This window comes from Heterodontus francisci, chromosome 12 (assembly GCF_036365525.1).
Source record: "Heterodontus francisci isolate sHetFra1 chromosome 12, sHetFra1.hap1, whole genome shotgun sequence".
In the NCBI taxonomy this organism is placed as follows: domain Eukaryota; kingdom Metazoa; phylum Chordata; class Chondrichthyes; order Heterodontiformes; family Heterodontidae; genus Heterodontus; species Heterodontus francisci.
Window position 1 is genome coordinate 71,030,854 of NC_090382.1, and position 16,003 is coordinate 71,046,856.

Below are 16,003 nucleotides of genomic sequence, written 5' to 3' on the forward strand. Positions count from 1 at the left end.
TGATTTGTAAATGATATCTGAAACTGAAACCTGGGATTAGACTCTAGACCTATTTGATTGTATATCCTGGTATCAATTAAGTTACATGAATGAATGAAAAAAGTCATAAAATAACATTGAGTTATTTTAAGAGTAAAATTAGTGACAATTGTTCAGTATATTAACTGTTTAGTATAGATACTGAGAGACAATAGAACCATTTATGAAAGGAGTTTTGTCATTAATTATCCTGTAAGAGTATATGCTAATGTACTTAGCAGTTTGCTGTCCTGCTTAGTGTTCAATATTTAATGAGGCCTATCTAATTTTCCAGGTCACTAGGGAAGAAAGGCAGCTAGTGAAGCCTTTATATGATAGATACCGACTTGTGAAGCAGATGTTGGCCAAAGCAAGCACAATACCAGTTATTGTAAGTGTGAATCTCCTTCAAAGTAACAATTAACAATAACTTGTTATCCAGTGCCTTTAACATAGTGAAACATCCCAAGGCACTTCACAACAGAATAATCAGATAAAACTTGACACTGAGCCAGAAAAAGAGACATTAAGACAGGTAACCAAATGCTTGGTCAAAGAGGTAGACTTTAAAGAGCGTTTTGAAGGAGAGGAGAGAGGCAGAAAGATTTAGGGAAGGAATTCCAGTGCTTGGGGTGTAGACTGGTGAAGACATGGCTGCCAATGTTGGGGTGAAGGAAGTGGGACATGGACAACAGGCCAGAGTTGGAGGAACACAGTGCTGTGAGTTGTAGGGCTAGAGGAGGTTACAGAGATAGGATGGGATAGGGCCATGAATACCGATTTGAACATGATGATGAGAATTTTAACATGAAGGCATTCGCGGCTGAGGGCCAGTCTAGATCAGTGAGCACAAGGGTGATGGATGAATGGGATTTGGTGCGAGTTAGGATATAGGCAGCAGAGAATTTGGATGTGTTCAAGTTCATGGAGGGTGCAAGTTGTGAGGCCAGCCAGGAGGATATTGGAATAGTCTAGTCTAGAGGTAACAAAAACATGGATGAGGCTTTCAGCAACAGATAGACTGAGGCAGGGATGGAGACAAATGATATTGTGGAAGTAGGTGGTCTTGGTGATGGTGAGATTATGGGATCAGAAACTCAGTTTCGGGTCAGAGAGGACGTTGAGGTTGCAATCAATCTGGTTCAACCTGAGACGGTGGCCAGGGAGGGGGAAGGAATTGGTGGCAAGAGAACAGAGTTTGCGGCAGAGGCAAAAGACAGTGGCTTTGGTTTTTGCAATGTTTAATTGCTGGATGTAGGACAGGTGATCTGGAAACACCGACACAGCAGAGGGATTGAATGAGTTGGAGTTGAAGTAGAGATGGGTGTTGTCAACATAGGAACGGAGGAGTATGGGAACAGGAGTAACCTATTTAAGAACAAAACATAAGAAATAGGAGCAGGGGTAGATGATACGTCCCCTCAGGTCTGCTCTGTTCAGTGTAATCATGGCTGATCTGCCTCAACTGCACTTTCCTGCCTGTAAGAACATAAGAACTAACAGGAGTAGGCCATTTGGCCCCTCAAGCCAGCTCCACCATCCAATAAGATCATGGCTGATCTGATTTGTGGCCTTAACACCGCTTTCCTGCCTGCACCCCTCCCCCTCACCCCCTCATAACCCTCAATTCCCTTATAGATCAAAAATCTGTCTAACTCAGCCATGAATATATTCAATGACCCAGCCTCCACTGTTCTGTGGGGTATTGGGGTAGAGAATTGCAAAGATTAACAAACCTCTGAGAGAAGAAATTTTGCCTTATCTCCATCTTAAATAGGATGCCCCTTATTCTGAAACTGTGCCACCTAGTTCTAGATTCCCCCGAGGGTATTAATCCTCCCAGCATCTACCTTGTCAATCCCCATCAGAATCTTATACATTTCAATAAGATCAGCTCTCATTGTTCTAAACTCCAGTGAGTATAGGCACGTGCTGTTCAACCTTTCCTCGAAATACAACCCCTTCATCCCAGGAATCAACCTAGTAACAATCTGATTGTTAAGGCCACAGTCAGATCAGCCATGATCTTATTGGATGGCGGAGCTGGCTTGAGGGGCCAAATGGCCTACTCCTGTTAGTTCTTATGTTCTTACAGGCAGGAAAGTGGAGTTGAGGCAGAAGATCAGCCATGATTACAGTGAACTGCCTCCAATGCAAGTATATCTCTCCTTAAATAAGGAGACCAAAACTATATGCAGTTCTCTAGGTTTGGTCTCACCAATGCCCTGTAGAGTAACCTCCCCTACTCTACCACTACCATCAAGCCAGGGAACCAATCCTGGTTCAATGAAGAGTGCAGGAGGGCATGCCAAGAGCAGCACCAGGCATACCTAAAAATGAGGTGTGAGCCTGGTGAAGCTACAGCAAGGACTACTTGCATGCCAAAAGCAGAAGCAGCATGCGATAGACTGGGCTAAGCGATCCCATAATCAACAGATCAGATCTAAGCTTTGCAGTCCTGCCACATCCAGTCGTGAATGGTGGTGGACAATTAAGCAACTAACTGGAAGAGGAGGGTCCACAAATATCCCCATCCTCAATGATGGGGGAGCCCAGCACATCAGTGCAAAAGACAAGACTGAAGCATTTACATCCATTGTTTGGCCAGACATGCCAAGTGGATGATCCACCTCTGCATCCTCCTGAGTTCCCAGCATCACAGATGCCTGTCTTCAGCCAATTCGATTTCACTCCATGTGATATCAAGAAACAGCTGAAGACGCTGGATGCTCCAAAGACTATGGGTCCTGACAACACTCCAGCAATAGTACTGAGTGTACTCTAGAGCTAGCCACATCCCTAGCCAAGCTGTTCCAGTACAGCTACAACACTGGCATCTACTCGTCAATGTGTAAAATTGTCCAGGTATGTCCAGTCCACAAAAAGCAGGACAAATCCAATGTGGCCAATTACCAACCCATCAATCTACTCTCGATCATCGACAAAATGATGGAAACAGTCGTCGACAATGCTATCAAGTGGCACGTGCTCAGCAATAACCTACTCACTGATGCTCAGTTTGGGTTCTGCCCGGGCCACTCAGCTTCTGATGTGATTACAGCCTTGGTCCAAACATGGACAAAAGAGCTGAACTCCAGAGGTGAGGTGAGAGTGATTGCCCTTGACATCAAGGCAGCATTTGACCAAGTATGGCATCAAGGAGCCCTAGCAAAACTGGAGTTAATGGGAATCAAGGGGGAAAACTCTCTGCTGTTTGGAGTCATACCTAGCACAAGGAAAGATGGTTGTGGTTGTTGGAGGTCAATCATCTGAGCTCCAGGACTTCACTGCAGGTGCTCCTCAGGGCAATGTCCTAGACGGAACCATGCTTCGTAAATAACCTTCCTTCAATCATAAGGTCAGAAGTGGGAATGCTCGCTGATTGCACAATGTTCACCATTCGCAATTCCTCAGATACTAAAGCAGTCTTTGTAAAAATGCAGCAAGACCTGGACAATATCCAGACTTGGGCAGATAAGTGGCAAGTAACATTCACGCCACACAAGTGCCAGACAATGACCATCTCAAACAAGAGAGAATCTAATCATCTTCCCTTGATGTTCAATGGCATTACCATTGCTGAATCCCCCACTATCAACATTCTGCGGGTTACCATTGACCAGAAACTGCACTGGACCAGCCACATAAATACAATGGCTACAAGAGCAGGTCAAAGGATGGGAATTTGTGGCATGTAACTCACCTCCTGTGTCCCCAATGCGTGTCCGTCATCTACAAGGCGCAAATCAGGAGTGTGATGGAATGCTCTCCACTTGCCTGGATGGGTGCAGCTCCAACAACTCTCCAGAAGCTCTACACCATCCAAGACAAAGCAGCCCGCTTGCTTGGCACCCCATCCACCACCTTCGACATTCGCACCCTTCACCACCGATGCACAGTGGCAGCAGTATGTACCATCTTTAAGATGCACTACAGCAACTCACCAAGGCTCCTTTGACAGCACTTTCCAAACTTGTGGCCTCTACTGCCTAGAAGGACAAGGCCAGCAGATGAATGGAAACATCACCACCTGCAAGTTACCCTCCAAGGCGCACACCATCCTGACTTGGAACTATATCGCCTTTCCTTCACTGTTGCTGGGTCAAAGTCCTGGAACTCCCTTCCTAGCAGGACTGTTGATGTACCTACACCCCTGGGACTACGGTGGTTCAAGAAGGCAACTCATCAGCATTATCTCGAGGGCAATTAGTATTGGGTAATAAATGTTGGCATGGCCAGCGATGCCCACATCCCCCGAACGAATAAAAAATGTATGAAGACACCCAGGTGTCTCTGTACGCCATGTTCTGCAGTCTCTCTCCAGTTAAATCATCTGCTTTTCTATTCTTCCCATCAAAATGGACAACCTCACATTTTCCCACATTATACTCCATCTGCCAAATCTTATCCCACTCACTTATCTATCTGTTTCCCTATCAGTAGCCCTTTACAGGCTCTTTGTGTCCTCCTCACAACTTGTTTTCCTGCCTATCTTTGTACTGTCAGCAAATGTGGCTACAATGCACTCTGTCCCTTCATCCAAGTCATTAATATATATTGTAAATAGTTGAGGCCCCAGCACTGATCCTTGTGGCACCCCACTAGTTACAGTTTGCCAACCTCAAAATGACTCATTTATCCTGTCTGTTTCCTGTTAGCCAATCTTCTGTCCATGCTAATATATTATCCCCAACACCATGAGCTCTTATCTTGTGCAATAACCTTTATGTGGCACCTTATTGAATGCCTTTTAGAAATCCAAATACATTACATCTACTGGTTCCCCTTTATCCACCCTGCTTGTTACATCCTCAAAGAACTATAATAAATTTGTCAAACATGATTTTCCTTTCACAAAACCATGTTGACTTTGCTTAATTGTATTGTGATTTTCTTAATGTCCTGTTACTACTCAATAATGAATTCCAGCATTTCCCCAATGACAGATGTTAGGCTAACTGGCCTATAGTTTCCTGCTTTCTGTCTTCCCTAATTTCTTGGAGAGGTGTTACATTTGCATTTCCAGGATCTAGGGAATTTTGGAAGATTACAACCAATGCATGCACTAGCTCTGCAGCCACTTCTCTCAAGACCATTGGATGCAGGCCATCAGGTCCAGGGGACTTGTTAGCCTTTAGTCCCATTAGTTTTCCTAGTACTTTTTCCTCTAGTGACAGTGATTGTTTTAAGTTCCTCCTTTTACCCCTTGATTTTCTACTATTCTTGGGATTTTATTTTGTGTTGTCTTCTGCTTCCCATATTCCTTGATTGAGATACCAAAAATCTATCTCTGCCCTAAATATACTCGACAATGGAACATCCACAACCTTCTGAGGTAGACAATTCCAAAAATTCACAACCTTCTGAGTGAAGAGATTTCTCCTCATCTTAGTCCTAAAGGATCAGCCTTATTCAGAGACTCTGTCATTGTATTCTAGATTCTCAAGCCAGGAATCAACCTCTGTCTACCATCAAGCCCCTTCAAAATCTTGTATGTTTCAATGAGATCCACTCTCATTCTTCTAAAAGCCAAAGAGTATAGGCCCAATTTAGTCAGACTCTCATCATAGGACAGCCCTCTCATCCCAGGAAGTGATCTAGTGAACCTTCGCTGTACTGCCTCCAATGCAAGTATGTCCTTAAGTATGGAGACCAAATCTGCACCCAGTACTCAAAATTTAGTCTCCCAAAAGCCCTATGCAATTGTAGCAAGGCTTTCTTATTCTACTCCAATCCCTCTTGCAATAAAGGCCAACATGCCATCCACAGTGTACAGCAGTGAGAGCTAGAAGTAACCCACGACCTTCAATCAAGAGAGAAATCTACTATCATCTCAGGCCTACATCCATCTAGAACTTGATTCACAAGAGAATTCAACAAGTTTATCGTAACCTTTCCCCCCACTAAAAACTACCTTCTTCCTTCCCTTCTTTATCTGTTTCTTCGTGTGTGTCTGTGTGTGTCTTTCCGATAAGGTGTATTGATCAATAAACATATATCTTTGTTTTTAGAACCTACACGCAAACCTGTCACTGTCTGTTTATTTGAAAAATAAAACACCAAAGGGCTAAATTCTAATACAAATACATTTCTTGCAGTCAGGTGGGGGGAGTTGAACAGTGGAAACCACCCATGTCTCACCACGTGGCCATAACGAGTACGCTCAAGTCCTTCTTGAACATCAGCATTTAAAAGGTTTACACCTTTAAAAAAAAAAAAAAAGTTCTGCTTTCTATTGTTACCAACAAAGTAAATGACTTTGTACTTCCCAACATTATACTCCATCTGCCACCTTGATGCCCATTTACTTAACCTGTCTGTTTCACTTTGTATCCTCCTCACAGCTTACATTTCTACCGAGCTTTGCATCATAGTTAGCAAACTTGGATATATTTCTCTATATCTCTTCGTCTAAGTCATTTAATATAGATTGTAAATGGCTGAGGCCCCAGCACTGATCCTTGCGGCACTCCACTAGTTACAGCCTGCCAACTTGAAAAATGCCCCACTCTGCTTCCTGTCCGTTAACCAATCCTCCATCCATGCCAATATATTCCACCCAACTCCAGGTGTCCTTATCTTCCATATTAACCTTTGTGTAGCATGTTATTGAATGCCTTTTGGAAATCCAAGTATACTACATCATCGGGTTCCTCTTTATCTACCCTACTAGTCACATCCTCAAAAACTCAAATAAATTTGTCAAACACCATTTCCCTTTCGTAAAGCCATGTTGACTGTCTGATCATGCTATGATTTTCTAAGTGGATTGTTAAAGATTTCCTTAATAATAGATTCCAGCATTTTCCCAACAACTGATGTCAGGCTCATGACCTGTAGTTCCCTGTTTTCTCTCCCTCCTTTCTTGAATAGCTGTGTTACATTTGCTAACTTTCAATCTGCTGGGACTGTTCTAGAATCTAGCGAATTTTGGAAAATCATAATCGACATCCACTATTTCTAGCTCTTTTAGAACCCCAGGATGTAGGCCATCAGGTCTTGGGGATTTGTCAGTTTTTAGCCCCTCAACTTTCTGCAATACTTTTTCTCTGCTGATATTAATTACCTTGCATTCCTCACTCTGATTATCCCTTGGGTACCCTCTATTTCTAGTATATAATTTGAATCGTCTTCTCTCAAAGCTTATCCAAAATACTCATTCAACATTTCTGCTATTTCCTCATTCCCCTTGACAATTTCCCCTGTCTCTGCCTCTAAAGGAGCAGCATTTACTTTAGCTACTCTCCTCCATCTTATGTACTTGTAACAGTTCTCTCAATCTGTTTTTATATTCCTGGCGTATTCACATTCAATTTTTTCCCCTTTTTTATCAATTTTTTGGTTGCCTGTTGCTAACTTCTAAAACTGTGCCTGTCCTCAGGCTTATTACTATTGGCAACAATATAAAGCTCTTTTTTAATCTAATGCTATTCTTCACCTCCCTAGTAAGCCATGGCTTGATCTTTCTTGCTGAGTTTTTGTTTTTAAATGGAATGTGCTTCTGTTAAATGTTATGAATTGTTTCTTTAAATGTTTGCCACTGTTTATTTACCACCATACCTTTTAGTCTATACTCAATCAACCATAGCAATCTCTTCCCTCGTAACTATGTAACTGGCTTTAAGTTTGAGTCTTGTTTGGGTCTGGAGTATGTCGCTCTCGGACTTAATATGGAATTCCCCGCCCCCCCCCACCCCACAGATCTTTTACTGTGAGATTGCTAATTAAACATGCCTCATTACACAATACTAGATCTAAAATAGCTTTATCCTTAGTTGGTCCCACAACGCATTGTTCCAGGGAACTATCACAATTGCATTCTACAAACTCGTCTTCCAGACTAACTTTGCCTGTTTGCTTTGTCCTGTCTATGTGAAGATTAAAGTCCCCCGTGATTATTACATTGCCTTTGTTACAAGCTCCAATTATTTCTTGCTAATGCTCTGTCCAGTGGTGCAGCTACTGTTGGAGGGGCCTACAAACAACTCCCACCAGCCTTTTCTGACCCTTGTTATTCCTAATCTCCACCCATACCAATTCTACTTCTTGATCTTTTGAGACAGGATCCTTTCCTACTACTGTCCTTAAGTCCTCCTTTACTATCCTGCTACTCCTTTTTCCATTCTGTCTGTCTTTTTGAAATGTTTATATCTATTTCCCAACCTTGGTCACCTTAAACCTATGGGAATTTAATACTCTCCTCCATGGTGGGGGAGAGCTGTAAGCACACAAAGTTAGTATGCAGGTATAGCAAGTGATTAAGGCAAATGCAATGTTTATTGCAAGGGGAATGGAATATAAAGGTTGAGATGTTTTGTTGCAGTTACACAGGGTATTGGTGAGACCACGTATTGAGTATTGTGCACATCTTTAGCTTCCTTAAAAGAGGATATAATTGCATTGGAAACAGCACAGAGAAGGTTCACCCGACTGATTTCTGGGATAAGAGGGTTATCTTATGAGGAAAGGTTGGACAGGTTGGGTCTGTATTCATTGGAACTTAGAAGGATGTAAGGTGATCTTATTGAAACATATAAGATCCTGAGGGGACTTCACAGGGTGGATGTTGAAAGGACGTTTCCCCTTGTGGGAGAGGCTAAAACTAGGGGGCACAGTTAAAAAAATTAGGAGTCTCCCATTTAAGACAGAGATGAGGAGTAATTTTTTTCTCTGAGGGTCGTGAGTCTGTGGAACTCTCTTCCCAGGACAGCAGTGGAGGCAGTGTCATTGAATGTTTTTAAGGCAGAGGTAAACAGATTCTTGACAAACAAGGGAGCCAAAGGGTATCGGGCGTAGACAGCAAAGTGGAGTCGAGTCTACATGATCTTATGGAATGGTGGAGCAGTCTCCAGGGGTGTGGTGGTGGTGGGGGGGGAAGGAGGTGGGCGTGGAGAACCCCGCCACAATTTCACCTCTGCCAAAATTAAGTGCTGGGTGGGAAGGCCCCGCTACCAATTGATGCCCAGTTAAGGACCTCATCCCACCACCCCTGCAGTTAGCCATGCGGCGGGAGGCCCTGTCGCCACAAGGGAAGAACGGCAGGAAAAATCGTGGAGGCTGCTTGCCAGCTCCGGGGTTGGTTCCCTCATTAAAATGCATTCAGTGTCTAAATGAGGGACCGGGTATCTCTCTCTCAATTTAAACCTTGGAGTCCAGGTATCATTTTAGTCAATCTTTGCTGCATTCCCTCCAAGGCCAACATATCCCTCCTAAGATGTGATGCCCTGAACTGAACACAGTCCTGCATGTGTGGTCTCACCAGGGTTTTGTATAGTGTAGCATATACGATTCTATGATAACTTCTCCATTTTATTCTAGTTCTCTAGATGTAAAGGCCGGCATTCCATTAGCTGCCTTGATTAAGAAAAAGATTGATGAAGTCATATGTAGGTCCCTTACAGTCAGAAACAGGGGAATTTATTTTGGGGAATAAAGAAATGGCTGACCAACTAAATGCATACTTTGGTTGTGTCTTCACAAAGGAGGACTCAAATATCATACCAGAAATGTTGGGGAACACTGAGCTTAGTGAGGGAGAGGAACTGAAAGAAAGCAGTATTAGTAGAGAAATGGTGTTGGGGAAATTGATGGGATTGAAGGCCGGTAAATCCCCAGGGCCTGATGGTATGCATCCCAGAGTACTTAAGGAAGTGGCCCTAGAAATAGTGGGTGCATTGGTGGTCATCTTCCAAGATTCTATAGACTCTGGAACAGTTCCTATAGATAGGAGGGTAGCTAATGTAACCCCACTATTTAAGGAGGGAGATAGAGAGAAAGCAGGGAATTATAGACCAGTCAACCTGACGTCGGTAGTGGGGAAAATTATCATTATCCATTATCAAAGATTTTATAGCAGAGCACTTGGAGAACAGTGGTAGAATCGGGCAGAGTCAGCATGGATTTACAAAAGGGAAATCATGCTTGACAAATCTTCTAGAACTCTTCGAGGATGTAACTAGTAGAGTTTGAGGGGGAACCAGTGGATGTGGTTTATTTGGACTTTCAGAAGGCTTTTGACAAAGTCCCACATAAGAGATTAGCATGTAAAATTAAAGCTCATGGGATTGGGGGTAGTGTATTGCGATGGATAGAAAATTGGTTGGCAGACAGGAAACAAAGAGTAGGGATAAATGGGTCTTTTTCCGAATGGCAGGCAGTGACTAGTGGGGTACCGCAGGGATCGGTGCTAGGACCCCAGCTATTCACAATATATGTTAATGATTTAGATGAGGGAACTAAATGTAATATCTCCAGATTTGCAGATGGCACAAAACTGGGTGGGAGGGTGAGTTGTGAGGAGGATGCAGAGAGGCTTCAGGGTGATTTGGACAAGTTGAGTGAGTGGGCTAATGCATGGCAGATGAAGTATAATGTGGATAAATGTGATTATCCACTTTGGTAACAAAAACAGGAAGGCAGATTATTATCTGAACGGCTGTAAACAGAGAGGGGAATATGCAGCGGGACCTGGGTGTTCTCGTACACCAGTTGCTGAAGGTAAGCATGCAGGAGCAACAGGTGGTAAAAAAGGCAAATGGTATGTTGGCCTTCATAGCGAGTGGATTCGAGTACAGGAGCAGGGATGTCTTGCTGCAATTATACGGGGCCTTGGTGAGGCCACACCTGGAATTTTGTGTGCAGTTTTGGTCTCCTTATCTGAGGAAGGATGTTCTTGCTATAGAGGGAGTGCAGCGAAGGTTTACCAGACTGATTCCTGGGATGGCGGGAATGACATCTGAGGAGAGATTGAGTCGGTTAGGATTATATTCGCTGGAGTTCAGAAGAGTGAGGGGGGATCTCAGAAACCTATAAAATTCTAACAGGACTTGACAGGGTAGATGCAGGAAGGATGTTCCCGATGGTGGGAGAGTCCAGAACCAGGAGTCATAGTCTAAGGATACAGGGTAAACCTTTCAGGACTGAGATGAGGAGAAATTACTTCACCCAAAGAGTGGTGAACCTGTGGAATTCACTACCACAGAAAGCAGTTGAGGCCAAAACATTGTATGTTTTCAAGAAGGAGTTAGATATAGCTCTTGGGTCTAAAGGGATCAAAGGGTATGGGGTGAAAGCGGGAACAGGCTACTGAGTTGGATGATCAGCCATGATCATAATGAATGGCGGAGCAGGCTCGAAGGGCCCAATGGCCTGCTCCTGCTCCTATTTTCTATGTTGCTAATAAAAAAGCAGAATTTTTTTAAAAAGCATGAAACCTTTAAATGTTGTTAAGATGTACTTGGGTGTACTCGTAAAAGTAACAAAATTAGCATGCAGGTACAGCAGACAATTAGGAAGGCAGATGGCATGTTGGCGTTTATTGCAAGGGGATTGCAGTACAAGCATAAAGAAGTCTTTCTATATTTGCATAGGACTTTGGTGAGGCCACACCTGGGGTACTGTGCAGTTTTGGTCTCCATATCTAAGGAAGGATGTACTTGCCTTGGATGAGGTACCGTGAATGTTCACTAGATTGGTTCCTGGGTTGAGAGGGTTGTGCTATGATGAGAGGTTGAGTAAATTGGTCTATACCCTCAAGTTTAGAAGAATGAGAGGTGATCTCATTGAAACATACAAGATTCTGAAGGGGCTTGTCAGGATAGACACAGGTTGTTTTCCCTGTTTGGGAAATATAGAACAAGGGAGTACAGTCTCAGGATAAGGGGCCGATTATTTAGGACTGAGATTGGGTGAAATTTCTTCACTCAAAGGGTTGTGAATCTTTGGAATTCTGTACCCTAGAAGGTTGTAGATGCTCCATCGTTGAATATATTAAAAGCTGGGATAGACAGATTTTTGGTGTTTCAGGGAATTGAGGGAGATGGGGAGCAGGTGGGAAAGTGGAGTTGAGCCAGAAGATCAGCCATGATTGTATTGAATTGTGGAGCAGGCTCAAGGGGCCCTATGGTCTACTCCTAGTCCTATTTCTTGTGTTCATTCAATTTCCCTGTTGGATTTTCCTGATTTTTACACCTATGTAGTGAGGCAAATACATTTGGAAAATCTATACTGATAAGTGCTTTGGCTTTTTGGAGTTCCAAGTCAATCCGAGCATGTAAGTTGTCAGTCACACTGAAGGTTCTGTGCAATAGTATTCATTTATTTATACATAAAGGATGGTTGAATGATAAATTAGATTGCCTACAGTTGATCATCTTTCAGCTTTTTTTGGGAGAGGTTCAGACTTCATGTACAAGGAAAACTTCCTTTCGTACCTTTAACCTTTGGTTCTGTCTTTGTGATACTGTTTGAAGCTGCTTTGGTTTGTGATCTGTTGCTCTTGAACCAAAGGTAAAAGGATGAGATGTAATCAGGCATGACTATCAAATGGCCTCCCTCTGTCCTGTATCATTCTAGTATTCTGTGAATTCAAAGAAAATGCCTTGTGCATAGTGAAGTGAGGAAAGATCACCTGATTAAACAACATTAGAATTTGTGAATTTCTCAGCAATTGTCCCTGAATACATTCTCCCACCCGCAGTTAGTAATCGAACATTTTATTTCCCATATGAGGATTGCTGAAAAAAGTGATTTGATTTCTTGTCACATTTAATTGCTTACAGCTATAGGATGTAAATTATTAAATTATGTAGTGTGGTACCATCAATCTAAGTGTTTTCAGAATGGGATCAGTTTTCACATTGATAATCTTAATATGACAAGGAGACCAAATTGCTGCATTGGCCTTTTATTACTTTCAAATCTTCAAAAAGGCAGGATAAAGATTTTCTTTCTCACCAATCTCTTCCAGGGTTCTCCATCAACCAAACGTCGTGGCCAGACATTACAGCCAATCATTGAAGGTGAAACTGCTCACTTCTTTGAAGAGATAAAGGTTAGGTTTCATTTGTATTCATCATAATATCAAATTAAATCATTACTTGTAGCTTTTTTTTAGTTACGTAACCTTCCAAATTGGTTTTGATTATGTTGGTAGTTTATGAAATCCCATTGAACATTCTGTTGACAGTGCAATAACACGTATTGAAGTTCAGTTTAGAATTGTTTGAAGATTAGTTTAGTTTAGAGATACAGCACTGAAACAGGCCCTTCGGCCCACCGAGTCTGTGCCGACCATCAACCACCCATTTATACTAATCCTACATTCCTACCACATTCCCACCTGTCCCTATATTTCCCTACCACCTACCTATACTAGGGGCAATTTATAATGGCCAATTAACCTATCAACCAGCAAGTCTTTGGCATGTGGGAGGAAACCGGAGCACCCGGAGGAAACCCACGCAAACACAGGGAGAACTTGCAAACTCCACACAGGCAGCACCCAGAATTGAACCCGGGTCGCTGGAGCTGTGAGGCTGCGGTGCTAACCAATGGTACATAAATGATGAAAATAAGTAGGGAGAGAATTGTAGCTTAATTTCCAGTTAATAGTAGTGCTAGTTGGCACAACCAGTAGTTGCAAGGGAAATTGTTATGGTATAGTTACAAGTAAGGAACAGACTGTTTACAATTCTGCTTTGGATTTTCTGTAAATATATCTGTGTATAAGGTACAACTCTGGTGTTACAACCTGGTGAGAAAGGGGTTTAAGGTTCCCTCTCAGCCTTCACCTGGTCTTACCGTAACAGGGTTTAAATTTAAAAACACTTTTTTTTGTTAGCTCCCCCTTAGTGAATCCTTGTTCACTAGCTTCCAATTATATGGCAAAGGAACTAGCCAAACAGGGTTTCTTAGGTTTAAAGAAAAAAGGTTGAACTTTATTAAACGTAAACTCTAATTCGGTTAGCGCCTATGGATACACAACACGCCCACACTAGCATGCATATGCGAAACACACATGCAGATAGAGATAGGAAAGAGCAGAAGCAATAAAGTGGAAAATTTTGAGGCAATATCTGAAGATGGTTTTGGTTACTGTTCTTCGAGCTCACTATAAAGTCCTTGATTGTAGGTGGATCTTGCTATTCGTTGGGGCCCAGTATTTTTCTTAAATCTTGTTCGATGTAGGAGTGTTTTTTTCTCTTGAAGTTCATGTGTCCTCAGTGGGTCCAGAGGCTTGTGAGAAAGAGATGGGAGCAGACAGGTCTTCTCACTCCAGGAGCAAACAGTCTTTCCTTCGTTCAAAAACTCTGTGGCTAGTTCAAAAAATCCCTGGATGGGCCAGTTAGTCGTGTACCAGCTGATTTAACCAGTCCTGGCTTTTGTGGATTGCATCACCTTAGCAGTCTCTCGAATGCTCTTCCTTACACCCTCAATGTCTGCACATCAAAATCCACTGTGGATTGAATGCATCAAGGAATGGTCTTTTTGTCTCCACAAGCACTGTCTGTTAGTATGCAAATGTTTTCAGCTAAGTGTCTGGCAGCCCTTGTAACAGGCCGCCGCCTTCAAAGCAACAGTTTAAAATCAATGTTCATAGGACAAAATTAATATGACTCATTCTTGGCAGGTGGGGGTCTGCATGACAATGGTGACTGGGAGACACAGTAAAATATTTGTGGATCTTTTGGCAGAAATTTCCTCTTTTCCATGCCTAGGAATCTGTTTGTAATGTCTTGTGGGAAATGACGCAGTATTTAACACATTCTGATCACAGCCCAAGTTAAGAGGTGTTTGCGAACAAAAGGACCTGCAGTTCAGGAGTAGCTGTTGCCACATTTTGATGCTCATGGCTCCAAACATGTCTACTACTTGTCTCAGTTGAACGGATGTGTTCTGGCAGCATTTTTGGAGGTGGTTGATGTGGTGTTGCATCCACCATCACCAGTTCACTTTCAGGCAAAACTACCAAAGTAAAGTGTTGGAATCTGCCCTTGGAAATCATAGGTGTGGAACGTTCTCTCTCTCGTTCTCGTTTCTATCGCGCGCGCCCCCCCCTCTCTCGCGCGCCCCCCCCTCTCTCGCGCGCCCCCCCCCTCTCGCGCCCCCCCCTCTCTCGCGCGCCCCCCCCTCTCCGCGCGCCCCCCCTCTCTCGCGCGCCCCCCCCCTCTCTCGCGCGCCCCCCCCTCTCTCGCGCGCCCCCCCCTCTCTCGCGCGCCCCCCCCTCTCTCGCGCGCCCCCCCCCTCTCTCGCGCGCGCCCCCCCTCTCTCGCGCGCCCCCCCCTCTCTCGCGCGCCCCCCCCCTCTCTCGCGCGCCCCCCCCCTCTCTCGCGCGCCCCCCCCTCTCTCGCGCGCCCCCCCCTCTCTCGCGCGCCCCCCCCCTCTCTCGCGCGCCCCCCCCCTCTCTCGCGCGCCCCCCCCCTCTCTCGCGCGCCCCCCCCCCTCTCTCGCGCGCCCCCCCCTCTCTCGCGCGCCCCCCCCTCTCTCGCGCGCCCCCCCCTCTCTCGCGCGCCCCCCCCCTCTCTCGCGCGCCCCCCCTCTCTCGCGCGCCCCCCCCTCTCGCGCGCCCCCCCCCTCTCTCGCGCGCCCCCCCCCTCTCTCGCGCGCCCCCCCCTCTCTCGCGCGCCCCCCCCTCTCTCGCGCGCCCCCCCCTCTCTCGCGCGCCCCCCCCTCTCTCGCGCGCCCCCCCCTCTCTCGCGCGCCCCCCCCTCTCTCGCGCGCCCCCCCCCTCTCTCGCGCGCCCCCCCCTCTCTCGCGCGCCCCCCCCTCTCTCGCGCGCCCCCCCCCTCTCTCGCGCGCCCCCCCCTCTCTCGCGCGCCCCCCCTCTCTCGCGCGCCCCCCCCTCTCTCGCGCGCCCCCCCCTCTCTCGCGCGCCCCCCCCTCTCTCGCGCGCCCCCCCCCTCTCTCGCGCGCCCCCCCCCTCTCTCGCGCGCCCCCCCCTCTCTCGCGCGCCCCCCCCTCTCTCGCGCGCCCCCCCCCTCTCTCGCGCGCCCCCCCCTCTCTCGCGCGCCCCCCCCCTCTCGCGCGCCCCCCCCCTCTCTCGCGCGCCCCCCCCCCTCTCTCGCGCGCCCCCCCCCTCTCTCGCGCGCCCCCCCCCTCTCTCGCGCGCCCCCCCCCCCTCTCTCGCGCGCCCCCCCCTCTCTCGCGCGCCCCCCCCTCTCTCGCGCGCCCCCCCCCTCCCGCCCCCCTCTCTCGCGCGCCCCCC

The 16,003-nt window shown here is 45.8% G+C and overlaps 1 protein-coding gene across 1 annotated transcript in view; it reads left to right on the top strand.

Moving 5' to 3' along the window:
- The window catches only part of LOC137375707 (protein FAM13B-like), a 214,896-nt gene extending 201,893 nt beyond the window's left edge, over positions 1-13,003 (top strand). Inside the window, exons 19-21 of the mRNA XM_068043092.1 lie at positions 314-409; positions 12,767-12,850; positions 12,986-13,003. Coding sequence (XP_067899193.1) covers positions 314-409; positions 12,767-12,850; positions 12,986-13,003 — 198 coding nt within the window. The remainder of the gene's footprint in view (positions 1-313; positions 410-12,766; positions 12,851-12,985) is intronic.
- Positions 13,004-16,003: the final 3,000 nt, after the last annotated feature.